The 27,368-nt window shown below is 40.5% G+C and overlaps 3 protein-coding genes across 4 annotated transcripts in view; all 3 read left to right on the top strand.

Moving 5' to 3' along the window:
• LOC146607939 (uncharacterized) overlaps positions 1–27,368 on the top strand; it is a 200,538-nt gene that overhangs the window by 28,969 nt on the left and 144,201 nt on the right. The gene's annotated exons all lie outside the window — the stretch shown is intronic.
• Positions 1,955–27,368, top strand: part of f2 (coagulation factor II (thrombin)) — a 62,195-nt gene continuing 36,781 nt past the window's right edge. The window contains exons 1-15 of one of the 2 annotated variants that reach the window (XM_085348502.1): positions 1,956–2,123; positions 3,116–3,196; positions 3,634–3,713; positions 3,804–3,828; positions 4,510–4,575; positions 4,653–4,767; positions 6,206–6,342; positions 6,626–6,919; positions 7,008–7,124; positions 7,287–7,407; positions 8,127–8,294; positions 8,371–8,544; positions 9,570–9,748; positions 9,985–10,055; positions 11,240–11,502. In XM_085348502.1, coding sequence (XP_085204628.1) covers positions 2,054–2,123; positions 3,116–3,196; positions 3,634–3,713; positions 3,804–3,828; positions 4,510–4,575; positions 4,653–4,767; positions 6,206–6,342; positions 6,626–6,919; positions 7,008–7,124; positions 7,287–7,407; positions 8,127–8,294; positions 8,371–8,544; positions 9,570–9,748; positions 9,985–10,055; positions 11,240–11,395 — 1,854 coding nt within the window. In that variant the 5' untranslated portion in view covers positions 1,956–2,053 and the 3' untranslated portion in view covers positions 11,396–11,502. Of the gene's footprint in view, positions 2,124–3,115; positions 3,197–3,633; positions 3,714–3,803; positions 3,829–4,509; positions 4,576–4,652; positions 4,768–6,205; positions 6,343–6,625; positions 6,920–7,007; positions 7,125–7,286; positions 7,408–8,126; positions 8,295–8,370; positions 8,545–9,569; positions 9,749–9,984; positions 10,056–11,239; positions 11,503–27,368 lie in introns of those variants that run through there. The other variant, XM_085348503.1, reaches the window with a different exon arrangement.
• On the top strand, positions 20,964–22,061 carry LOC146607952 (general transcription factor II-I repeat domain-containing protein 2A-like). Its single transcript, XM_085347734.1, has one exon. The coding sequence runs from the start codon at positions 20,964–20,966 to the stop codon at positions 22,059–22,061; it is 1,098 nt and encodes a 365-aa protein (XP_085203860.1).

Here is a 27,368-nt window from a genome sequence, read left to right as displayed (position 1 = left end):
CAGTCAACACCGACCTCTGAGTCAAAAAAGAAAAAAACTGGTGCAAACCACAAATGTAATATAATTGAGTTTAGTACCAACAGCAGGCAGAAATCATGTAATGACCAAATAACATTTTGAGGTGAACGTCAAAGGTGATTAGAGCATGACATTTTTTACACTTAGTATTTTAACTTTTCATAAATTATCTGGACAACTGTGATATATACGAATATATACGAATACTGTGAAAAATCAAAATTGTCTGAATATGTTTTCTTGTTCATGTTTTAAAATGTCTTTAAAGTTACAAACTGTAGTTTCACACAGAATATATTTCAACATGAATCCACACAGATTACAGCAAATGTTTGACAGCAGCACAAACTGCACCCTCTGATGGGACCATGGAATTACACATTCACTGTTACTGCAAACTGAACATCCAGCCATTTTCTGAACTGATTGACATATTGAGGTTCTGAGAAGGGTTGGAGACTGTCCCTGTTGGTGAGAGATGTGACCTTCAACTGATCTCCAGTCACCAATCATCAGACGTTGAAAACCGATTGATGGTGGTCTTTTCTTGATGTCCTGCTATGGTTGAAAAATTGACTTACTGGAAGGCAAAGAGCTAAGGGCCGTTTCCACACCCAAATGAAAGTCTGATGTCAAAATGAATATTTATTTGAAATGTAACATCTAGTTTCTGGAGTGTTGCTTACTGAGCACATGGCCAAAACAAAAACCCATTGTAGCCCTAACACATTGGTGCATATTAACTGTGGGTGGTGATGCCTAACTCCATACTTGTGTTTTAGAGAAAACCAAAACAGGTCTGTGAAGTAGAAATTTGGGGAACATCTTTGTATTGCGTAGGGTTCGGGTTTGTGTCATCACCGATAATGAACTTGACCTAGCTTTTAACAAACTCTTATTATTTTAAATGTTGAATCATTTTTGTGTATGATGGGTGTACAAGGAGGACCCAACACACTCAATGGTTGACTCACTGATTTGCACTTTATTGTCAGTTGCACACACAAAGACAATCTCCCCTCAGCCCAGATGTCCGTCTCCTCCTTCTCCGCTCGTCTCTTCCTCCACTATGAAAAGAAATGGAGACTGTCATCAGTCATAACGCCACCACCTGTGGCCTCACCTGCCTCCCAGCACCGCCCCCTTGAGCTCACTGCACCACTCCTCTCCTGCAACTGATCCAGGGACCACACCTCCACCACACTGGGTTTGGACAGAACAATGACTGACTTTAGGAACCCAAGACTGTGATAACATATGTCGTCACAAAAAAAATGTTTTTTTCTGAACGGTATATTTTTGATACATTTTCATGTTTTTAGGGTGCTGAATCCAAAAATGAGCTCTATTTTCCTCCATCAAGTACATTTTTTTTTTTGCAAAACATTAGGACTTTACATTAAAAAAGCGAAAACAGCAATGAAAAATTTTTCCCAAGGAACAAAATAAACCTGTTGGGACATCATCCACTGAGCTCCTCACGCCAAACCCACCCCACCTCCCCCTCCTACTGACCCCCCTTAATTCCTCACATTTCAATTTAAAAAGGTAAATTGGATGCTTAATTAAACCAAAAACTTGAGTTCTGCAAGAAAAACTGACAAAATGGAATTATTAAAATATTTTTCCTGGTTTAAGTGACTAAAGATCTACAAGAAAAAAAATGTACCAAAGATGGTATTTTTAAGACTTTTTAAGATTTTTTTAGGGACTTGTTACACTTGTTAATTGTGACTTGTATGTTCATATGTTTTTTTTTTTTTACCAAACAATAATTCAGTATCAACAAAACTGATCTTGGGTTGTGTTAAACTGCAGCAGTATTAACTCACAGTAGGACTCGAGTTGTTGAGAAAAAGTAAACATGTAGGTTTAAACATAACCGACTCATCAGTCTGGCTCAAACTTTGACCCTCTGGTCAATAATCCCCCCCTCCAGAGGACGGACAGAGAGACATAGACGGGCAAACAAAGAAGGACACACTGAGTACTGCTGGATCTGGTTCTGAGGTTCTGCTTACAGGTCTGAATCATAATGGAACCAACATCAAAACCTGCTGCTGTTCTGCTGCTGTTTCTCCTGCACAGCTGTGTGGCAAACCATGGTAATGAACTCCTTTCTTCTTCAATGTGTGAACTGGTGTTTTTAGTGCTCATATTACTGGTACTAAATGTAGGATCATCATATGACTAATCTAGATCAAAATTGTACTTTGGTTTGAATATATGTCGATTTAAGTCTTTTATGAAAGTTCATTAGAAGACAGAAAGTAACCCTCAGTCTGTGTATCTGTACATTTGATTGTTTAACCAAATATCACTTTTTTTTCTTCTTCTCTTGTCTTGAATTTGATGAACACTAAACCAAATGAACCATTTTAAATCTGGTCTGGAAGTATAATTACAAAGACTGTAAAAACAGTCTTTGTAATTAGTACTACTATCACTTCTACAATTACCCGATAGAAATACGTGTATAATATGATTGAAATCAATTCTCAAGTATGTAAATTACTGACCTTTACTTAAGATATGTTTTCAGTCCATTACTTTTATTTTTGGAGTACGTAGTTAATACAGTATTTTTATATGCCATGCATTTTGCCAAAGGGGGGAGGTGGGTGAAACACAATCACCTGGAAGAGGCAGACCCTGTAAATTATTTATAAAGCATATTGTGTCATTTGACAAAATCTTCCTCATTATTAGACAGAAGATAAATGGAAGAATGGAAAAATTTTATACAAATCCAATCCCAAAAAGTTGGAACATTGTGTAAATTAAAACATTAAAACCATATCTCATGTTGAATTTGATAGCAGCAGCACATCTGAAAGGACTGTGTTTACCACTGTCTAGCGTCTCCTGTCCTTTATAAACGGTCTGTAAACGTCATGGATGAGGAGAGCAGCTGATGTAATTTTGGAAGAGGTACTTTGTCCCATTTTTGTCTGATAGAGGATTCTAGCTGCTCAACAGTCCCAGGTCATCTTGCATTTGATCATTTGTGTGACTACAGAACAGATTTTAAATTAAACTGGAGGCTGAGTGTTGGTGATGCTGGAAGGGTTTAACTGATTTTCTATCTTTGTTGTAGTTTTTCTCAGTGGCCACCTCGCCTCACAGGTTTTGGTCCGGAACAGACGAGCCAACCAGATGTTTGAGGAGCTGAAAGCAGGTGACCAAACAGCAGCTTTTCTCCTCATTATTACATCCACTATGGTTTGACATCTTGACCATTCGTATCATTCTGTGTCTACTGAAATCATAAAATTCCTTGATTCAAATAAATGTTTGTACAGGGAGCAGGTTCATTTCTCTCCCTTTTCGTATCTACTTTAGATTCAATTGTAATCACGTACTTTAGCATGTGCTGCAGGTTTGGAACAATATTAGCTTTGAGTCTTTGTTGACTGGAGGTGGGCAGAGACTGCTAAATGTTAGCATTAATTCTGGAAAGTAAATCAAAAAGAAACAAAAAGAGCCAAACAGAGACAACAAACAACTGTGAAGTGACACAAAATTACTATAACATGTTTTACAGGTGCTCTCTATGTTTGTGTCTCATGATACTGTCACGATTATAGTGTGTTAATGTGGGTTATTTCATATCAGGGAACCTGGAGAGAGAGTGTGTGGAGGAAATCTGCGACCACGAAGAAGCCAGAGAGGTGTTTGAGCAGCCAGATAAAACAGTATGTTTTTACTTCTCTCTCCTGTCAGAAGTTTTAACAGCACTGAGATCAGTTCAAAGTCTCATCGCAAAACAATCTCTCTTCCTACAGGAAAAATTCTGGAACAAATACCTCGGTGAGATATACTGGATTTAAACATGGAAACAAATATGTTCAATACTAAGAGATAAGTATATGTATATGAACAGTATGATTTTTTTTTATTACAATAAATAAGAAATAAACATTTCTTTCTTCAATTTTCTTGTTTTGTGTAACCAACAGTTCCACAGTCTTTCAGTTTATCAGAGGAAATTCTCATATTAAGTGATTTTAAACAAACAAAACATCCATCCATCGATCCTTTTTCTTCTGCTTCTCTGTGCCCCGGTCATGAGGGCAGCAGCCTACACAGAAGCCCAGAGCCCCTCCTACCACCACCACCACATACCCCCAGAAAACTTGTATCCTCCCCCTCCCTGACAGAGATGTTTGTGTTTGGATGGATGTTTTGGTCCAGTTTAGATTTGATGTGTTTCTGAATAGAACTAGAATTGGTTGGATGTTTCTGTGCTTTCTGTTGGTTTGAATGAATTTGATTTTGTTTAATCTTGTTATTTATTGATTTTTATTTATTTTTTTGCTTCTGTTAAACTTTGTGCAGTTGGATGAACACAAGCAGAGTCCAATTTTTCACGTTATTTGTACACCAGAGTTTATTCAGCTGTGAGCTGCACTGCAAACATGAACAAAATCAAGAACAGCACACAAAGGGAACACACCAACATCTCACTGTGTCTGTCTATTTGTTCTGCAGACTGTAAAGGAACTCGGATGTCAAGAACAGCAAAAAACATCAATCTCATCAGAAAATGCATAGAAGGTGAATATAAATGAACACAATAAATAATAAAACAGTTAACTAGTGTAGATTAACGCAGAGTGTGTGTCTGTCCTCAGGTCAGTGTATTTCTGGTCAGGGTAATGGTGTGAACTACGAAGGAGACATCAGCATCACGCAGTCGGGCAGAGTGTGTCAACACTGGAGGCACAGCTTTCCACATCCTATCTTTAGGTAACTGAGCAATTCCCCACATAAAAACAAAAATTACAGTCCTGGAACTAACTAACGAGCTTCTTAAATTAGGTAAGAAATAACCAAAGCAAAGCAACATATTACTCATTACCTGAGCAAAAGCAGAAAAACACAAAGGACATCTAATTTAGTCATATTTAAAAGGGCTAGCTCACAAACTAACTGGTAAAACAAAAATTATTAACCACCCAAATTATAACTCAGTAATGTTGTGATGCATGCTCAATCATTCAGGTAAGTAAATCTCCAAAAGTTGATTCTGTTCCTCTGGACGTAGCGTGTTCACATCGCTGGTTTCCTCACTCATCCAAGTGACTTCTTCAGTCTCAGCTGACTGCAGGTTTCCCCAAATCTTATAAACAGTACATTTGCATAATGACTGAAACCAGCCCACTGAAGGAACAATGGGCTGGGAGGTCAGTTCCTTGATCATTAATATGCAAATTCTCATGACCATCAACAACCACTGACCAAAAGCCATTATTAAAGTACCATTCACAGAGAGTTGGGGAATGGCTGCAATCACAGCATTGTAAGATGGCGAAAGATGTACCCTTAGGCCCCCTCCTCGATTCAGAGATGGTCTTTCCCTTTTCACGTAAATGGCCTCCTTGACTGTTTTTATTGGAAAATTACAAGACCAAGCAATATGAAAAAAGTGTACTTAAACAGCTCAAACCAGTGTTCCTCCCTGTCCAGGATGTGTACATCCTCATTAGGTGTAAATGTCGGTGTAGCTGTAGGTGTAAATAGAATGCGGAGTCCTGGCCCGACGAGGTAGCTCGTCTGTGTTGTGCCATCCGCTTCGCGAGAGGTTGTTTGGTTTCCCTGACGTATAAATCCTGGCAATCCTCCTGGCACTTAACAGCGTGCACTATGTTACTCTGTGTCGGGGGACCCGATCCTTGGGGTGGACCAATTTTTTGGCGCAGTGTGTTTTGGGTTTTGAAAGTCACAGAGACACGATGCATCAGAACTGTTCTGATACTCCTGACACATATGGGATCATTACAGGTTTTCGCCTAGGCAGCAGTTGTCCTTCTCTCCTGGATCGGCTGGAGCTTTCTTTTGGCGCCTTCTTTAATGATCAAGGAACTGACTTCCCAGCCCATTGTTCCTTCAGTGGCGCTAGTTTCAGTTATTATGGAAATGTACAGTACTGTTTATAAGATTTGGGAAACCTGCAGTCAACTGAGACTGAAGAAGTCACTTGGATTTACTTACGTGATTGAGCATGAATCAAGACATCTATAGCTTTGCTTTTGCAGATGATCAGTACAGCATCCGTATTAGTGCAGAGGTCATGCCAATCTGACAGTCTTCCCGTTCCATTCTGTTCACACTGGTGAACAGCACACTGAGATCCTTCCTCCACTTGGGGAAGTAATTCATTCCCTGTTTTCCTGTGTGTCTGCAGAGAGTATAACACTTCAGAACCAGGCAGCAATTTGAAGGAGAATTTCTGCAGAAACCCTGACCATCGTCCAGAAGGTCCCTGGTGTTTTACCAAAGACCCATCTGTCCAGAAAGAGACCTGCAGAGTACCAATATGTGGCAAGTATCTGCTATAGCCACTGAGTAAAGATTATGAATACAATGATAATAATTAATATTCTTGCACCATTTTAGGCTAGTTGACACTCTTGTACTAGTAATGTTGGAAAGCCATGTCGGCACCTAACATGAGCTGCTCAGAACTCACTGAATTTCTTCCACAGACTCTTCTTACATCCTGGAGTGTTTCAGGGCTCATATACAATTTAGGATTATATTTTTCTGTAGTTTGAGCTCCAAGTTCTGTCAGCTGATCTTTTTTTTTTTTTTTTTTTGGTTAAAGGTGAAGACTTTGTCCCACCCACTGTGGCAACGAAACCACAGAAACCTATAGTGTGCTTGCCTAATTATGGTATAGAATATAATGGGGACCTAAGTGTTACCATAGGAGGTCACACCTGCCTGCCATGGTCATTACCGGAGGTAAAAACCCTCAGTCGGGACAAAGAGTTCATCCCTGAAGTTCAGCTGCAGACCAACAAGTGCCGAAATCCTGACGGTGACTCTGAGGGCCCCTGGTGCTATGTCAGGATTGCTGGAAATATAACAATGGACTACTGTGATCTGCAGCTATGTGGTAGAGTACAAACCTACAATCCACTATTAAATAAATCCACCTGTTTACCTGCCCCTTACCTTTTCAATTGTCCACCTGTTTCCTGCAGATGACCCACTATTAGGGCCTGAGCAAACAACTGTGACCGAAGGCAGGGAGCGCTCCGTCTTAGGTCAGGCCAGGAAAAACCTTTTCAGTCCTCGCACGTTTGGACAAGGAGAGGATGGTGAGTGCACTTAATGGGCAGTGACAGCAAGCATCAGGTATTCACTGTACCCCAAAAAGCTGAAAGAGAACAATTCAAGAAGCAGGTGATCCATCTAGCCTGTTAATAGTTTTGTTGTGTTTGACCATCTATCAAAGTTTTTATTGACTTCTTGTGTTGCAGATTGTGGACAGCGTCCCCTGTTTGAAAAGATAAGCAAAAAAGATCAAAACGAAGCAGAGCTTGTGCAGTCATACGGACGTATCGTTGGGGGTGATGACGCTGAAGTGGGCTCAGCTCCATGGTAATGACACTAGATAAACAACATGACTTTAAGGATGGTTGACAAAATTGTTCTGAATGTCTGGTAAAACAGATCAGACTCCCATCAGGAGATTATCAAGATAACATTAGATATACTTGATTTATCCCAACATTCAGGAAACTGCAGCACCATAGCACCCAAAACATAAAAACTGTAAAATACATAGAACACCACAAAACCAAATATCTTGAAAGATAAATAAAATACACACAAGAAAGAGCTGAGGTAACAAGGAAACATAAAAAGTGAAGGATTCAAAAAGTAAAAATGAAAATATTTAGGAGCTTGTAGTACAATCAAGCAAATAAATACAAGTATGACACCGGGAACTTTCAACATCTGCCTCTTCAGCTTAGACAGATGTTGAAAGTTTGTATGCTGCCTGGCAAGGACAGAATGCAAAGGGTGGGCCAGGTCATCCAGTTATTATGCATAGCCATACGCCACAACCATACTCATTTGGGTGACCTCTGTGTCAGCTGATAGAGGAATCTAAACAGTGATAAGATGATAAGAACAGATTAGTAATATGGACACATTCCACAGTGAGCAGTTTGTAATCCTGACACATTTGTTCTTCCCATTGTCCATTCTGCCAGTCAGAAACAAATAAATGAACCATTAAGAAATGAACTGTTTCTGTCACCTTTTGAATGACTTTTTATTTCTAACTTAATAGATAATTTCGTTGTTTGCAGGCAGGTGATGCTGTACAAGCGTAGCCCACAGGAGTTATTGTGTGGAGCCAGTCTGATCAGTGATCAGTGGATCCTCACTGCAGCTCACTGCATCCTTTACCCACCCTGGAACAAGAACTTCACCATCAACGATATACTGGTCCGCCTGGGAAAACACAACAGAGCCCAGTAAGAAGGCGTGTCTGTCTTAATTATCATTAGTTTCATTTGAAGGCCTGTTGGAATTATATCATTTTTTTTCTAGGTTTGAGCGTAACATTGAGAAGATTGTGGCAATTGATGAAATCATTGTCCACCCCAAGTACAACTGGAAAGAAAACCTGAACCGTGACATCGCTCTGCTGCACATGAGAAGGCCGGTCACATTCACTGATAAGATCCATCCTATCTGCCTGCCCAGCAAGCCCGTCGCCAAGTTGTAAGACAAACGCAACATTTGCAACCAATTACAAGTTGACAAGTTCAGACCAAATTCTTTAATTATATTTCCCACACAAATCAAAAGAAAGGGGTGAAAATGTGTCTTTTGCCTTTTATCTAACTTGGCACAGATTATTGTTTTCTTTCAGGACATGGTAGATTCCTCTCTTTAGGACAATCAATCAATCAATCAATCAATCAAAGCTTTATTCGCCACATACAGGTTGCCCTGCAGTGAAATGGGACAACCCCGACCTTATACACACAACACAGACATTACATGGGGATACAAGTCGGAGACAGACTCCATCTCTGCTCAATGTGAAGTAGTTAAATCGCTACTGCGGTGAAAAGCAGCGCCATAGATTATCTTAAAGCTGAGTGGTGGACCTATATTGCCTATTGGTAAAGCAATTTACCAACTTACTGCTATTTGTGCCACTCATCTAAACTGACTAAACACAGACATCCAAAATCAGTTTTGTCCTGATGGGGTTAACTAAAACATTCAGACTGGTGTTTTTACCTTTCTCTAACATGAGTCTTGTGTACTGCTGACATATCAACAAAACTGAACGGAGAATTGAATTTCCAGTTTTGTCAAGTGATCTGGAGCGTTTTTATGTGGGGGAGACTCTGGGTCCGACATAGAGCTTGCTGGAGAGATTATTTTGTTCATATGGTGTTGAATACTGCTAGAAATATTAATTGGGGAGGTATCAACACAGTTTATTATTGTGCCAAGGACTTTGCTTAAAGTCCTCAGTAAACAACAATTTGATTAAATCAAGTCAGGTCCTCAAACTTGGTCACATAGCTATTTCTGCATAGATATCAATTTTCCTTTCTCCAGTTATTCTGCAGGAGGTTAAAAGATTCTTCAGATCCCACAGATTCTTTCTGTCTTATTGGAAAGTCTAAAGTAATGCAAAGACTGCGCCAGTAGAGGGTGCTATTAAGAACTGTGCTCAGAGACACTTTGGTTCAGTGAGGTATTTGACTGACTGGTATTTTTTCCGGCAGTCTGATGTCTGAAGGCTTTAAGGGCCGAGTTACCGGGTGGGGGAACCTGAAGGAAAGCTGGAACCCTGCAGTGAGAAATTTACCATCAGTCCTTCAGCAAATCCACCTACCAATAGTGGACCAGAACATCTGCCGCAGCTCCACTTCAGTCAAGATCACAGACAACATGTTCTGTGCTGGTAAAACAAAACAAAAGATTTTCCACATTTGTTCAACAAGAAAATGCTTGTTTATATTTTATCTTTGGCTTATTTTTGGTCCAACTGTTTGATCCTGAATAAACCCCTGGTGTGCTGAGTGATGCTGCCGTCTCATTGGCTGCACTGAATGGAATTTGGCTGTTTCTCTCAGGATGATCCTGCATCTCCTGAAGGTGTCAAAGTTTCTCTATAATTACAGTCTCTGGTTGTTTCAGGTTATAAACCAGACGATAACCATCGTGGAGACGCCTGTGAGGGAGACAGCGGTGGACCTTTTGTGATGAAGGTGAGAATCACAATGAAAGAAGAACAAATGATAGATTAAGTCTCCTCTTTACCATTTCTTATCATTAGATAACATCTGGTTTATATCTCAAGCAGCTGTTTAATAAAATATTTGTTAAATAAATTATAAGACCGACGGCACGAGAACACACAGAAGAGACATCATGTTTTAATTAACACATAGTAATAAATTATGTAGACTGTGTATTAACTCTTAATTATATAATCAAGTTAACATTTACATTAAAAATGTAATTTTTTCTCGTTCACAAGTTGAACAGTAGTGTAATGGGATTTTCTTATTCCTGACACGTTAAAATTGTTAACGAATTTCCTGAAAATCTGTCTGGACATTAACAGTATTTTATAGTCATAAAATATATAACCATAATCCAAATATGTAAAATTTATGAAAATGCAAAATGTTGTAATAGGAAATACCAATGCTTGAGTTGACCTGTCGCGAAGTCATACAGCCATGCTTTCTCCAACTAAATTCCCAGTCACACAATCCTAGAGACCAGATGGTAACCCCATGGCAACCAAAGGGGAAAATGTGTGTTCTCTGGGACACCAATGATGATTTGATTCATACAGTTTGTTCAGGGTTTATTCAGTGATTTCATTTATCGCTTTAACTTTGTGTGCATTTTTTTTATGAAGTTGATTATAAATTATTTTTGTGGTCTGTAAATCCCTTTCTACCTAGGTTTTGAAAAGTGCCACACAGCACTGATTTTATTATTATTAATATTAGCATTAAAACATATACACTGCACAATCATACACCAATATTTCACTGGACCTACTTCACCTACTAATGGGAAGGTTGTTGGTTTTATCCCTGTCTGTGTGCCAAATACCCTTTGGGCACTTTGGCATCAGAAACCTTCATCAAAAAGGGGTTAGGGTAAAAAGTGTGTAAAGTCTTCAGATTTGCCTAATTGGCAGCCTCAATCTTCATTTATTATCTCAATTTAGAGAAAAGCAGTAAATCCTCACAGTTAAGTGTTATTTGGCATTTTTGCTTAAAAATTGAAAAAATAGTTAAAATATTTATAGAGTTTTTCGTCCTTTCAGCTCTGAAAAGACTTTTCTACCATTTACAAAAGGTTCAATCTGAGAATTTAGAATAGCTGCCTTTGCAAACAATGAGTCTTATTTTGAAACGGTCTTCCTGTGCAGTACCCGGCAGAGAACCGCTGGTATCAGATCGGCATCGTGTCATGGGGAGAGGGCTGTGATCGTGACGGGAAGTACGGCTTCTACACTCACCTGTTCAGGATGACCAGGTGGATAGGCAAAGTTATCGACAAGATGGGAGGAAGCGAAGATGAGTAAACACAAACCATCGATGTCAATCACTTCACATTGAACCCTGTTAAGCAGCATGGCCCCAATAAAAATTGTTAACGCATTGTACCCTGGCCTCTGGTGTTATTCAAAAGCCTTGGTTTGACCTGCAGCAATAAGAGTCAGTAATAACAAATAAGCCAACGTGATCTTAGGAGTTCTCTGGGGATTTTTCCAGAGGTTTGTAGCAACCAGTCAACAGATTGTTAACATAAACAGAGGTTATAGCTGCACTGTACATCCCTTTACTGTTTATTCATACATGACAGAGGCTCTAAAGTGTTCTCATTATGTTTGTTTACTCCTGAATCATCTTCATCTGTTGAGCCATTTTCATGATCTCTTTGACTTCAACAAGTTTCTCCAGCAGTGCTACTCTAGATCTGTTAACCAAAGTTCAGTTTAAAGCATTGCAGTTACAGCAGCGATAGAAACTATTAAACATCATTAGGGGCGATGCTGCTCGCTGGCTGTCCCGTCTTTGAGTGCAGAACAAGCACTCACAAAGCAGCAACTCGGGGATGACGTCGCATACATGGGTCCTCTGTTGGAGTATAGGAAAACCCGGACATTTTTATCAATCTCAAAAATCCCCCCGGACGCCCCGAACAGAATGTGAAAAGTGGACATGGAGGACGGTTGGTCACCCTATGACACGGGCTGCTCCACACTAGTGATGGGATTTCCGGCTCTTTTTAGAGAACCGGCTCTTTCAGCTCAGGCTCACTAAACCGGCTCTTAAGGTTGTTTTGTTACTTTAATTAATTTATTATTAACAAAAATATAAAATTATGCACAAAAGGAATTACTAATGTAAAAAAAAGTGGTTTTATTTATATATGTTTATATATAAATATATGTGGTGGCCCCTAGAGACAAAGCACGTGCAAACTCCAAAACACATTTCTAGCATTAACTGAACTTCCAAAACAGAGCTACTAGATCACTTAAATTACACAATTGAAAGCATGTGTGTATTGTTTGTGTATTTATACACAGGCACTCATATATATTCAAATAATTTTAAAAAAAATGTTCATTTACCTGTTATTACCATACACCAAATCCGGTTGTTGGTACTTGCTGGCTTGTGTAGCCACTAGGTAACAAAAGCTCAACACTGCGCCCAGCATCCTGGAGCACTTCTGTTGTCTTTTGTACGTGTTTTGGAGTTTTTACGTGCTTTGTCTCTAGGGGCTTCCATAAATAGACATTTATTTTTTCACTCCACATAAAATTTAATAAATAAATCATATAATACAAAAACCAACTATTAATATTTCAACTTTTAACTATTTACATTTTCAGCTTTTTCCTTTTAAACAAATTTAAAGTGAAACAACACAAAACGCAGCAAACCACAACACAATTAAATATAAATTAAAATATGAAAACAAAACAAAGATGCATATTCTCTGTCATATGGGTCTGCATGAATAAACTTTCTGAATCCTTTATCATCTGCAACTGAAAATAGTTGTGGATGATTACTATACCTTTCTAATGTGACGTTGGTGTTCCTGGTTCTCTTTCTCTCTCTCTCCCTCCTGCTCTGCTCCTGTGCTACTGAGAGTGTAACTACCGCCCCTCTTCCCAGCGCAAAGCACAAGGCTCATGTGCGGAGTGAAGCGGGGAAAAGGGCGAGAGAGAGAGAGGAAAAAAAAAAAAAAACCACGGTTCGCGTCGTTCACATCAAAGATCCGGCTCTAAGAGCCGTTTCGTTCGCGACCGACACATCATTAGTAGGTGTGGGAGTGGGGGTGTGTGGTCTGTAAGCAAAACACGTACAAAAGTGCTGAGTATAATAAACATTCAACATAAGTCATGAAATATGTGTCAATAACTTCCAGTATAACCAGAAATACTGATGAAAATAAACATTGCTCTTCTACGTAAGTTGATTCCCTAAGTGACATAAAAGGCTCAAGACTGTTCTTTCCAGGCAGGAATCAATGTCTACCTGCAGTTCTTTAGCGACGCATGCAACTCACACCATGCATAGAAGTCCACTGTCGAGTCAGTTTGCAAGGTGCCTCTTGCTATGTGTTAGCTAAACCTCAGTGCTCTGGACTATGTGTTTGATAGCGTTGACAGCGTTTTCTCTCGCCACATACAATTGACAGCCTTTCCAACATAGCTGCCCCCAATTTGCAGTGCAAATTGGCTCCATGGACAGGCTGTCTGTGCAGACAAGGGATCCAACGCCTGGTCATCTTCATCCATGATCTCCGGAATCACAATTAGATGCACTATACGTCAAGTGTATGTTTTGTCACGTATCTTTACCTCTGGCGTTTGGATCTGGCCATCAGAACCAATAAGAACCTTAGTCACCCTCGAAATCTGCCACGATGCTCTGGGTAGCTGTTGATCCACTAGCAGAATAACACAGCTCAACAGATAGGGTGCTTCAGGAGGTATATAGGCACTGCTCAATAGTGCTCTTATTTTGACTCAAGAATCATTCTGGCCCATGCAGTGTCAATCCCAGTCGGGTTCAGATTGTAGCCAGCCTTCCTGGTGATTCAAAGCGCACAGGTTATATAGGTTTTATATGGCGTGGGTGATCCTCCAATTAGCAGCAAGGGTGATTGTTAAGTCTAATTGGTAAATGTGTCATTGTGTTTCTTAAATTTGTAAACTCTGAGTTCAATCTACAGGATCAAGACATTCCTTTGTCTCTGACCACCTCTCCAGCCACTCTGTGCTGGGGGAGGTTTTATTGCAGGTACATTCTATCTGGATGGTCTTTCTCTTGTGTTGTAAGCTTCCTGCTTTTATGATCCTTTTGGTGAGCGCGCGCACACACACACACACACACACCCTTGTCTTAGAACCATTGAGGGGGTTACAGAGGGAGGTGCTTGTGTTGTATTGTAACTGTCATGTCAATAAATAGCTGCAAGGGAAGCTGCTCTTTGAAGGATTTTGGGCATGAGACAGGTTAGGAGCGTGAGCTCCAAGAGCTGGTTCTTGACTAGGGCTGGGTATTGTCACTGATTTCTAGAATCGATTCAATTCCGATTCACAAGGTCCCGAATCGATTCGATCCATGATTCGATTTAATTCGATTCGATTCGATTTAAATCTGGGAAATTTTGACAGTCAGAAATATAATTCAGATCAGTACATTTACATATTTTTGTATCAATAAAAAGGAAGCTGACACACGCAAGACTTTATCGCAGGTGTAAGCGTCACAGCAGATGCCTTTGTGTCAAAGTAGCTGAAGATAAAACACAGAAAAACATTAAGGTGATTTTCCTGGCCTGGGATTTTATAAAAATATTCTGCAGTACATCAAAAACGAAAGAAAAGCATTAATCAACATATGAACATTACCTCTCACGTTACGTTTTGAATAATTTTAAAAAGTTTAAATTTGTTCAGTATTGAACAGCAGAAATGAGGTTTTCTTTTCGGAAGAATGTAAAAGGGAAAAAAACAGCGGCCGACAGCGCTGTAAGCAACAGTAGACTTGTGCGTAACAAGCAAGCGAATAATGAAGAAAGGGAAACTGTTCGAGAGAGAGAGAGAGAGAGAGAGAGCTGTGCATCGCGTTGGAAGCAAAACAGTAAAAGTCAGAGTGAATTCATGACGATGTTTATGTGAAGCGTTTGGATCTTCTTTTGCTGCTGGTTCGGTCAATATTGTTTGGAGAGACATCAAACTAACAGCTTTAGAATCAGCGCATAAAGGGCGTGAACACAAAGCGCGGACCCGCCGACAGATCAGAATCAGCGAGCTGTCGGCTTTCAGCCCCGACCGTGAGAAAGGCGACATCTAACTGATTCTGATCCGCGGGTCACGCTGTGTGTTTAAGTCTATGTGCAGAATCCCTGTACCTGCTCTCATTTACTGTCTTAACTGTTTGGTGGTTATTGAAATTTTGTGATCTTTCACCAGAGATTCTGGCATTTCGGGCAAAATAAATTTATATTAAAAAATCGATTCAGGATTTTAATGAATCGATTTTACGTTATCCAAGCCAGAATCGATTTTAATTGATGAATCGATTATAAAAACCCACCCCTATTCTTGACCAAAACTTCCCTCGTTAGCGAGTGAAAAACCGGTTGAAGATGTTCTGTTATGTTTTGTGTTCTTCATGAGGAATAAGTCTCTAAACTAGTGGGGCTTGTGGAAACACAGACCCAACAGTGATACTCTCCTGAGGGTTTGTAGGGGTAAGTCTTCAAGATGTCTTTATCGTCTCTTGAGCACGGTAACTGGATATGAATGTTGAGCCAAGCCAAGTCGCTGGGCAGTGACAACATTAGCTATGAAAAGGATTTCTGGAGCTGCATGATAAGGGACAGACTGAATGAAACTGAGGCCACGTGCAATGTTTGGATATCCTGACGGATAGTTCTCAGGGAAAGGTCTTCACGTGTGCCTGCTAGGCCCAGCTGCTGAGCTGTAAATGAGAGTAGCATGTAGCTGTCAGAGCCATCCTCCAAGACAACATCATGCCCAGATTCTTGTCACCGTGTCTCAGTAGGACTCTGATCACTTTAAAGACTTGAAAAGAAAAAAAGAGAAATTAATTTATTTGTTTGCATGGTTAAAAATAATTTCATGTACGACCAAAAACATTTTAAGTTAAAAACATGCGTGTAATATATTATTGTGGTGATATGGGAATTGAAGATAAGGATTTAAGCTATAGCTGTGGGAAGAAATAAGAGAATGGACTTGATCTGGCTGTATGCAATAATATCATTATTGGTGTGCAGGCTGGGGTTTTTTTTGGTGGTGTTGATAAAGCAACTCAAATTCTGGATTCTGGATGGATTCAACTGGGTTCTCTCTGGATGGAAATGGCGAGCCTGTGCCCAGATTTTTTAAGCCTCGCCTGAAAGAAATGAACCAATCAGAACAGTGCTGACAAAAAAGTGGCTGGCACAGGGAAAACAATCTGACCTCCCACATCATTAAGAACCTGGAAAGGTTCATCCTGGATCAGTTCCGACCCATAGTCAGACCACACCAGGATCCCCTTCAGTTTGCTTACCAGGCCCATCTCGGAACTGAGGACGCCATCATCTATCTGCTCGATCATGTCTACACCCTCCTGGACCAGCTAGCGAGCAATGTGAGGGTCATGTTTTTTGACTTTTCCAGTTCTTTCAACACCATCAGGCCAACCGTCCAGGATGATGAGCTAAAAGCGATGCAGGTGGATGCTTTTCTGGTGTTCTGGATTGTTGATTACCTGACAGGAAGACCACAATATGTGTGTCTCCCACAGTGTGTGTCTGACAAGGTAATCAGCAACACAGGGGCGCCACTATCCTCTCCCCCTTCCTCTTCACTCTCTAGGGTGGTGTCATGTGTCGCTGTGTGCAGGCAGGAGAAGTGAACCCTAGTGATGTGACGTTCTGTATCGAGGCTTCGAAGCTTGTGTCGAGTAATTGAGGGGGCGTTTCCGCGATGCGCGTATCGAGGCTTGCTTCATTTATGGGAGGAGCTGAAAATGATGACGTCCGATGCCTCGCTGCCCAGCTGTACCACGTGACTGGTTCATGAAGTGGTTCGAACTTTGCCGCGAGATATGACAGCGATATAAACCCCTCAGACTTCATTCAAAAATGTGGGTGTTTGATGGAGAGTTGCGGTTAGTGAGAGTTTGGAGACAGTTTGGAGGTTTAGGAGAGTGAGGAGAGAAAGTCAGGAGAGAATGGAGCCAGCTAAGAAGAGGAGGATGTCCTCCCCTGTGTGGGAACATTTTGATCTTATTCCTCCCAACAAGGTATGTAAATTTCTACAGAAGATGTATTTTCATAATACTGATGGTGCAATACAATTTATGTTAAGCTGTCTTGACTTTTGTACAAGGTGAAGTGTTTGCTATGTGCCAGGGAGCTGGGATATAACAACAACACCTCATCCATGCTTAGGCACTACAGAGCTTTGCATGAGAATAAGGGGAACACCGATTGTGGAGCAAGACCAGGTGAGCCATCAAATGCCATGATAATATAGCATGCAGTAATGTTACTAAATGATATAACAATATTATACAGCTGTTATAAGTTACATGTGTGATATTTATATCTGTGCTTTGTCTTTATTGTCTTTCCTCAGGAGAACAATCTCAAATAGATGTAGACCTGGTTAGCATGGTGATTGAGGACTCCCAGCCATTTAGCATTGTGGAGGACAAAGGATTTAAAAGATTTGTTAAATCATTAAATCCTAGCTATGTTCTCCCCACTAAAAAGGTCATAAAAGCAGTGAACATTTAGTTTTTACAGAATAAAATGTGAACAGGCAGGACTGAGGCCTCAGTGTGTAGCTGTCCATACCTCAACGTTACAAAAGCACAACTACTGTCCACACCCCAACCACACCTCACCTCACAGTAAATGATCATTTCCATTTTAAGCATTTCCAAATGATCATTTTCCATACTGCCAGTATAAATATACACAGTGTACTGCCATCACTACAATATACATGTTTTACACACTCCTTTTGTTGTTGACATTTACAGGCTGTGTGCAAAAGGCCACACTCTTCAAATTCATGCCAACTAATATTTTTATGTCCAGTAGGTGTCCTACTAGAGCAAATGAAGCTTCAAGAAGCTTTGCACTGGAGTGAACCAATTGGATGAAAAGCTTCAGTGCTTCATGAAGCTTTATCTGCCCATCACTAGTGGACCCAAAGTGCAGACTCAGAGGCAAAACTTGAACTCAAAACAGCTTTAATGCTAAGCTCAAATGCAACATAACTGGATATTTTCCCCCCCCCAAAAAAAAAAAAAAAACTTACACCAGAAGACTGACAGAACACACAGCATAAATGAGGGTAGATCGCAACACCAACAAACTGAAACACAGGGCTTAAATACACAGCGGGAGCAATCAGGGAATGAGTAACGGGAGGGAAACACAGCTGGGGCAAATCAGGCCTAACGAGACAAAGGAAGCAAAACCAGATACATTAACATAAGACATGGACCTTCAAAGTAAAACAGGAAACATAACACAGACTGAACTTAGAGACACAGACTCACTGTCTGGACATGGGGAAATAGCAGACAGGGGAGACAGCAACTAAGGATTACACAGAGACATAAACCATAAGAAAGAACTCTAACAAAGAAACCAAAGACTAGAAAAGATAAATAATATAATAAACTCAAACCTCTGGGTCAACGACCCAGGCATCCTAACAGGTGGTGATGGAGAGGCGAATGTTGTCCAGGATAAAGACACTCCATGACGTTCTGGCTAGCCACAGGAGTACGTTCAGTTTGAGACTGAGATTACCAAAAAAAACACCACTGAACGACACAGGAAATTATTCCTGCCTGTGGCCATCTCCCCGTACAACTCATCCACCTAACACACTGTATACTGCAATAGCTACACACTTTTCGCACATGCTCTTCTTTCTTATTCAGATATTTATTAGTAAATATATATATATATATATATATATATATATATATATATATATATATATATATATATATATATCCATCCATCCATCCATTCGCTTCCGCTTATCCTTTTCAGGGTCGCGGGGGGCGCTGGAGCCTATCCCAGCTGTCATAGGGCGAGAGGCAGGGTACACCCTGGACAGGTTGCCAGTCTGTCGCAGGGCCAACACACAGGGACAGACAACCATTCACACTCACATTCATACCTAGTGACAATTTGGATTATCCAATCAACCTATCCCCACAAGCTGCATGTCTTTGGACGGTGGGAGGAAGCCGGAGTACCCGGAGGGAACCCACGCAAACACGGGGAGAACATGCAAACTCCACACAGAAAGACCCCGGCCTGATGTTGGAATTGAACTCAGGACCTTCTTGCTGTGTGGCAACAGTGCTAACCACCATGCCTATATATATATATATATAGGTATATTGTGCTATTTCTTACTTTGTGTATTGTCAGTTTTTGTTACTGTTTGTACTGGAGCGCTGTAACCAACATAGTTTCCCCTAGGGATCAATAAAGTATGCTGATTCTGATTCTGATGATTCTGATTATACACTTTATACACTATACACTACAATTTATACACTTTCACAGACATATGTCACAAATTGCTTCACAAGAACGGTAACAAAACATAATACAGTCATAAATACATCATAAAAACCCTGGTCTAATTAAAGTTTTTTGAAATAAAAATATCTTCAGCTGTTTTTTGCGCTGAAAACCAGATAGAGAGGACAGCTTCCCAGGAACCTGACTGAGATGTACATATATTTCCTGGTGGTTCAGGGCAAAGTACGATGGAGGCGCTGAAACAGATCCTTGCTGGAGTCCAGAGAGCAGGATGATGATTGAGTCTCTGGGAAAACTGGCTTTTGAGCAGCTGCAGAAAGTAAACATGGTCTTCTATGAATCAGACCTGACAGAGTGTGGCATCAATATCAGAGCAGCATCAGTGTACTGATTATACACAGATCTTTAAAGAGGAGAGAGGACTGTACCAGGACAAGGTTTTCTGTTTTGTCCATCTCAGTGTTTAGGAGTTTATGGCTGCTCTTCATGTTCATCTGACCTTCTTCTGCTCTGGAGTCAATCTGCTGGAAAAACAAACACCCTCCAAAAAGAATGAATCAAGAGAATTTGCAGAGACACATTTATTTCAGAGTGCTGTGGACAACACTTTAAAGAATCCAAATGGACATCTGGACTTGTTCCTCCACTTCCTGCTGGGTCTTTCATGAAAAACTAACTAAGTTCTGCTACAAGGACTGCTGACAAAAACAGGAAGTAGCTCAGTGACAATTCAGAAAACAGTCGAGGATATCAAGAATGATAACAGTGAGAATCTGTCTGCAGCGAACAGCATCAACACGTAAAGGCAGCAACAGGAACACCAGGAGCAACAGGACAGGAAGGGTTGATATTGCCGTGAGTTATAAAGGAATCAGAAGGAAAGGAGACAAAAACCACTCATGGCTTGGAAGGAATGATCAGTCCTGGTGCCTGGGCTGCTTTCATGATGGTTACTCTTTGTGCCACAACAACAGTGTAACATTCAGTCGTCTCCCCTCCTCATCCTCTGTCTCTAACAGAGTAGCAGTGTATTTGGATGCTGCTGCTGGCACTCTGTCCTTCTACAGAGTCTCTTCTGACAGCCTCAATCACATTCACACCTTCAACACCACATTCACTGAACCTCTTTATCCTGGGTTTGGGCTTCAGAATGACACCTCACTGACTATATGTGACTTAAAAGAAGACACAGAGAAAAACTCAGAACTCTGAAATCATCTAAAACAAAAATTAGCAGTGAGCTGCCACAGTATTTCTTTCCAAAAGAGAACAACAGGCAAAGCTTTTTGCTTTAAAATCCTCCTAATATGGCTGCTGCTTTATCTTTAGGTGTAGGACTAAATAGTAATGGCAGTGTGTGAGGACTGTCCTGGTATCAATCTGTCCTTCTAGAGCAGGCATGGGCAAACTACGGCCCGGGGGCCACATGCGGCACGTTAATCGTTTTGATCCGGCCCGCCAAACTTGAAAAAAAAATTAATAAATTAACCTTGTTAATGTTTTATTTCCCCTGCAATTCTGATGTCATGAAGCTTCCCTGGAGTAAGCTTGTTAACGTCACCACAGATGGATCTCCAAATTTAACGGGAAAAAACGTTGGCCTGCTGAGGAGAATCCAGAATAAAGTGAAAGATGAAAACCCTGATCAGGATGTCATTTTTCTCCACTGCATCCTCCACCAGGAATCTCTATGTAAATCGGTGTTACAGCTGAATCATGTTGTGAATCCTGTGGTGAAACTTGTCAACTTCATACGCGCACGGGGACTTCAGCACTGTCAGTTCATTGCGTTCTTAGAGGAAACTGATGATGATCACCAGGACCTGCTTTATCACTCCCGTGTCCGCTGGTTGAGTTTGGGCAAAGTGTTTCAACGAGTGTGGGAGCTCAAAGAGGAGATTGGCGTGTTTTTGGAGCGGCAGGGGAAGACTGAGGAATTTCCTGAGCTGAGCAACAAGAGCTGGATGTGTGACTTTGCGTTTGCTACGGACGTATTTTCACACTTGAATGAGCTCAACGTGAAACTGCAGGGGAAGGAGCAGTTTGTGCATGACATGCACACAAACGTGAAAGCCTTCAAATCCAAGCTGGCTTTATTCTCCAGGCAGATTTTGAACACGTCATTCACTCATTTTCCTACACTAGCCACGCTGAAAGAGGCCGGAGCAAAAGTAAAGAAATACAGTGAGTCACTGGATGCACTGCACGGAGAATTCTGCCGTCGGTTTTTGGATTTCGATAAAATTGACAAGTCACTGGCCTTTCCTCTGTCACAAGACCCCGAAACAGCTCCAGAGGAGCTTCAGCTCGAACTCATCGACCTTCAGTCCGACCCTGCCTTAAAAGAGAAGTTCAGCTCTCTGAAACTAAATGACTTCTATGCTTCACTCAATGATGCCGCGTTTCCAAATCTAAGGCGAAAAGCGCAGATGATGTTGGCTTTGTTCGGCTCTACCTTCGTGTGTGAACAGACATTCAGCGTCATGAACATCAACAAAGCCAGCCACAGATCCAAGTTAACAGACCTACACCTCAGATCAATCCTGAGAATCGCCACAACAAAACTAACTCCAGACTTTGATGCGCTGGCTAAAAAAGGAGACCAACAACACTGCTCCCATTAAAATGTGTGTCTCTCCGTGATACGCACGTTGTTCAAATGAACAGCGCGCGCAGATCAAATATAACGCTTCACAGACTGACTTGCTGCAACTGTTTCGTTCTTGCACTGGTCGTTGTTGACTTTTGGCACCGGGGAAACAAATTGAATAAAAGGAACAGGACAAGTACATCTGCATCTCCTACCGTTTTTGGAAAAAAAAAAAAAAAGAGTCAGGAGGAGAGTGATGTGATATCCTGAAGGATAACAGAACTTTCAGTGCTTTAAAATAAAATGTTCATTTATTTGATTTTCAGTGTTTAAAGACTCATTTCGAAGTCAGAGATTTTATTGTAATGCTTTTCTTCATTTTCATTGGAAATTAAAGCACATGTTTTCTCCATATCCCAAGATGTGTATTTTTCCCCCAATGAGGTGATGTTTTCAAAGCATGCCATCTATCCGCTCCTGTTCCGGCCCCTTTGTCAAATGTTAGAACTCAATGTGGCCCACGAATCAAAAAGTTTGCCCACCCCTGTTCTAGAGAGTGTCGCCTGATTTCCTCATCCACATTCAGGCCAGCAGTATCACAATAGCTGAGCCTCATTAGTTTGGTTTTAGAATTAAGAACCACGCCTCAATGTATTCAAAAGATTTTAACATGTTTTTAATGGATGAATCAACTGTGAGTGCCAGCATATCCAATGAACAGTACTCACTTTTTGTTATGTCCTTGCTGTGTTTATTCGTTTATTTGTTTATTTACAAGGAACCCCATTAGCTTCCACAACAGTGGTTGCTAGTCTCCCTTGGGCCCAAGCCATCAAATACAATCAAATAAAATATTATGCAATAAAGTGGAAGCAAAACACCCACATAATATGGCTCTTACATCCAGAGTGAGGTTTTACAATTGTGAAAATGTAAGCATATAAATATCAATAACACTGAGACAAAATACACAAATTTCCATTACAAATCACATTGCCTTTTTACAATAATTAAAATCGTTTTTTGAAATTATGAATAGATGATAATTCTCTAATTGCATAAGGAAATTTATTCCACTTAGAAGATGCTCTAAATATAACAGAGTTTTTCAATAATTTGCTTTGAACTTGAGGAATTACTACACTGCTGTTTGTTGAAAATTGTGTAGGAAAAAATGTGATTGTATTTATGAAGAAAGTATTGCTTTCTTCATAAATACAAGTAAGCCATATTATAATTTAGTTTGTACAGGAAGCCAAGAAAGTTTATTGTGCATTTTTTCAATATTTCTATAGTATGAACACCTTAACACTAATCTTGCTGCCTTATTCTGGACTAACTGCAGCCTGTTAAGATCTGTGTTATTAGCTGCTTACCAAATGATTGAACAATACTCTGGATAAGATGAGTGCATTAATGACACCTTTCATAATTGAAGAAGTAATATATATCCCGTGTCCAATTTTCTTAATAACAGAGTCTATGTGCTGAGACCATGAAAGGTGGTGATTTATGGTAACTCCAAGTAATTTAATCTGGGTGACCTGTTCTAATACCAGCTTTAGAAAGATTCAGTTGTGGGCTTTTGAATAAGCATAATCTACTTGCAATTAACATAGATTTGGATTTAGATATGTTTAAAATCATGTGGTTTTTACTTATCCAGTCAAAAATCTTGTTGTAATACGCTGGTCAATTCAGAGTTGTCTCTGGCTGAATAAAACATGGTGGAATCATCAGCATACATTACAAGACGAGATTTATCCAAAACATACGGCAGATCATTTGTGAAAACTGAATAGAGAAGTGGACTGAGGCAGCTGCCTTGGGGCACACCACAGTTCATTTCGCAGCCTTCGGAAAATTACCATTACAATAAACCTTTTGCCTTCTTCCAGACAAATAACTTTTCATCCAGCACAAAGCAGCTGGTGAAAATCCATAACGTTTTAGTTTATCGATCAAAAGATCATGATTTATATATCAAATGCAGGACTAAAGTCCAAGAATACCACCCCAACCAAATCCCCATTATCTAGATGTTTATACCAGTTATCTGTCATGTTAATGAGAGTTGAGCTAAAGTAAAAAGACAACCAGCGCCTTTATTGTTGACCAATAATTTTAGAGCTGTTTTATAATGAAAGTCAGTTGTTGGTATTTTTTAAAAATACATGAAGGAATGTGTTCATTCATTCAGTAAAAGGACTAGATGTTACAATCCCTGCTAATGCATTGCCTCAAATAGAGAAAGCCTTGAGGGATGGCTGTTACAAGGAAAGGCAGAAACTTTACCAGCGGGACACATCGTTGTGTGCCTCAACTTCACAGGGTGTTTCGGACTTTTATCCCAACCTAATCTGCCATTTTGTTTTTACCTTTCTTGCCTTTGAGATTTGATCTAGATTATCATATTAAAATTTGGGACATATTTGGATTCATCGGGTGTTTCAGCCGTTATCACTAGACACCCTCATTAAGGAGGCCCTGCCAGGGTTGATCAGACCCCAGACTAGTTTTTTAGAATTTATTTTCTTCTATCAGTTCACTACAACTGAGAAGTAATACTTACCTCTTTAATATTTAAGGAGCCTCACTTCTTCAAAGGGATAGAAAAGGTGATACGGAGAAGTAAGACCTCGGCTTGTCCCCCTCCCGGACAAATGCTGATCAATACTGAGACTCCTCTTGGTTCGTGAAAGGTTGAGCACTGATGGATTTTCTCTTTCACTCAACTTTCTCAGCTAGACAGCTGAGGACCTGGTTGTGTTTCCATGGCTGTATCCCAATTCAGGGTCTGCAGCCTTAAAGGCCGCATTTTAAGGCCGATTACGTCACAGCGACGCGACGAAGGCTGTCCCAATTCGAAGGCTGCTCGAAATGCGGCCCTCAAATGCGTCCTTTATTTCCCTGAATTTTAAGGACGTGGCGGTGTAGACTTCGTGGCCCAACATATCCCAGAATGCATAGTGGGTGGTGGGTATGGATAATTTTGCCGAAAGAAAACGGCAGATGAGGGGCGCCCGAAGAGTAAACTTTAAGTAAGTACTGAATATTATGTCACTTATTTATGTGCAAATGTTTAATAACGAAGAACATTAAAACATTACTGTTGGCCACATGTCGGCAAAGTTATGTGACATTAGTGACGTTTGTACTAACTTGGTTTTACAGCCTTTACTTTAAAATATACGCCGTTCAATAGCTGACCTTCATCTTACAGAGAATGATCAAAGCTCATGTAGAAAGAAACAAACAAATGAACAAAAGATTTTCTCCTTCATTTCTGTCAAACAAAGCTGTATGACACGTTTCCAGCTGTTAGTATCACGGTTGCTAGGCAACCTGGGCAGCGCAACGGAGGCTAGACCGTCCCATTTCACAAGCCTCGCACTTCCGGCCTTAGCGGTCTTTGAGTACGCGGCCCTTGAGGATCATTGAGGCTGCGTACTTTAAGGCTGCAGACCCTGAATTGGGATACAGCCTATGTGTCCATGTGCCCTAAGTAAGGCTCGTCCTGCGACCAACCAAGATGTGCTTGAATGTTGCTGGGACTGTACACAGGGGGCAAGATGGGTACTTTTCTAAACCACACCTGCAGATTTATTGGGGAAAGCAGCACATCATATGTTGCTCGGATGATGAAACATAGCTATTAGACTCCATTCCCCAGATTTCACTCCATGAGAGTTTCCTCTTTTCAACACTCTTGCAATTCATCCAGCGACCCTGCTTGGCAAGCGCTACAGCTCTGGCATGTCTTACTGTTTTCTCCTGTCGACGCGCCTCCTCCACCATCATTTTCAATGTTCAGATACAGATGCCTGTTGCCATTGAGGTGTTACTGCTCCAAGACCAAATCCTCCTCTGCCCTGTTGGACGTGACCCACCACGTCATGATTGCGAAGATCAGATTTGGCCTCTAGCACAGATGTGGCTGGGGTCCACTTTCTCCCCGTTGCTAGGGTGGGAGCAGTGCCAATCACTATGGGGTCCCTGGAGTCTGTGAGTGACATCTCAAGCCTCACTTTTGCACATTTAAACTCCTCTACCAGGCTAGGGATAGGCACACCAGTATCCCGTTGCTGTAGAGTCCAACGCTACTGAGGCATTTGGGAAGTCCGAGCCACTTCTCAACATAGGAGCTCACTAGCCTCTGTGGTTGATTGGCATGATTGAGCGAGACCTCGTACATTGTCAACGGCCACAGTAGTCTGGGTAACAACACAAACTGGAAGCACGAGAACTTCAGTTTCCCTGGGAGTGCAATGTTGTTAATCCGCCTGAGATCAATAGCCAAGATCTGCCTTAGTTGTACATAAATTGTCAAAGCATGGGCCAAAAACAAGTTTCAACTGATTTTTTAAATTTATTTTAGTGGTGAAAACAGAGTACATCACATCATCTGACTCATCAGAAAATGGAGAGGAACTTAAAACCCATTAAATTTTTCAGATACGGTTACTTAAAAACTCGCCAAAGCAACAGTGAACCAGTCTCTGATGAAGTTTGGAACTCTAAATTTACTCAAAAATAAATAAATTCCAGTTTATTAACCAAAATTCACAGAAACTCAGCGGATGAAGTTCTGAAACAATCGAGCTGCACTAGTTCGCCTAAGCAAAATATCCCAGATTTGTTAGAATAAAAATGAAGTATAGTAAACTGTACCTTTCAATGGCTGAATCATGGGTCACTCTGGTGTAACGCCACAAAAAGCTCATTTTTGTCTTAAAGACTTGTATCATATCTTGCAGTAATAAATGTTAATTATTTCCAATATGCTGCTTGCTATATGAGTTCATAACATGCTCAGTGAGACAAGGTAAAGTATCAGATTCGGTACATAACCTCTGACCTCAGTAGTGGCCTTTATTTACACAAATGACATATGTCTGACAGGCTTAGTAACAGTAAAAGTGCACCTGACTTCACCGACCTCTGAGTCAAATAAATAAATAAATAAATAACTGGTGCAAACCACAAATGCAATATCGTTGAGTTTAGTACCACCAGCAGACAGAAATCGTGTAGTGAACAAATAACATTTTGAGCTGAACGTCAAAGATGATTAGAGCATGACATTTACTTACAGTTCAACTTTTCATTTCCACACATTATCTGGACAACAGTGATATATACTAATAATGTAAAATATCAAAAACTACAAAAAGTAGTTCATGTCAAATTTGTTTGCATATGTTTTTGTTCATGTTTTAAAAAGTTTCTTTATAAACTCCAAGCTGTAGTTTCACACAGAATATAACAGCAAATCTTTGACAGCAGTAAAACTGCACCCTCTGATGGGATCATGGAATTACACGAATTCCTTCTAAATCAC

The sequence above is a fragment of the Diplotaxodon limnothrissa genome, linkage group LG23, assembly GCF_057381915.1.
Source record: "Diplotaxodon limnothrissa isolate DT_005_m linkage group LG23, D_limnothrissa_male_GT1.1, whole genome shotgun sequence".
Lineage (NCBI taxonomy): Eukaryota > Metazoa > Chordata > Actinopteri > Cichliformes > Cichlidae > Diplotaxodon > Diplotaxodon limnothrissa.
This window is presented reverse-complemented; position numbering and strand designations above follow the sequence as displayed.

Excerpts from the sequence above, each read along its gene's own strand:
- LOC146607952 (XM_085347734.1), top strand. The coding sequence starts at position 20,964 with ATGAAGCTTCCCTGGAGTAAGCTTGTTAACGTCACCACAGATGGATCT.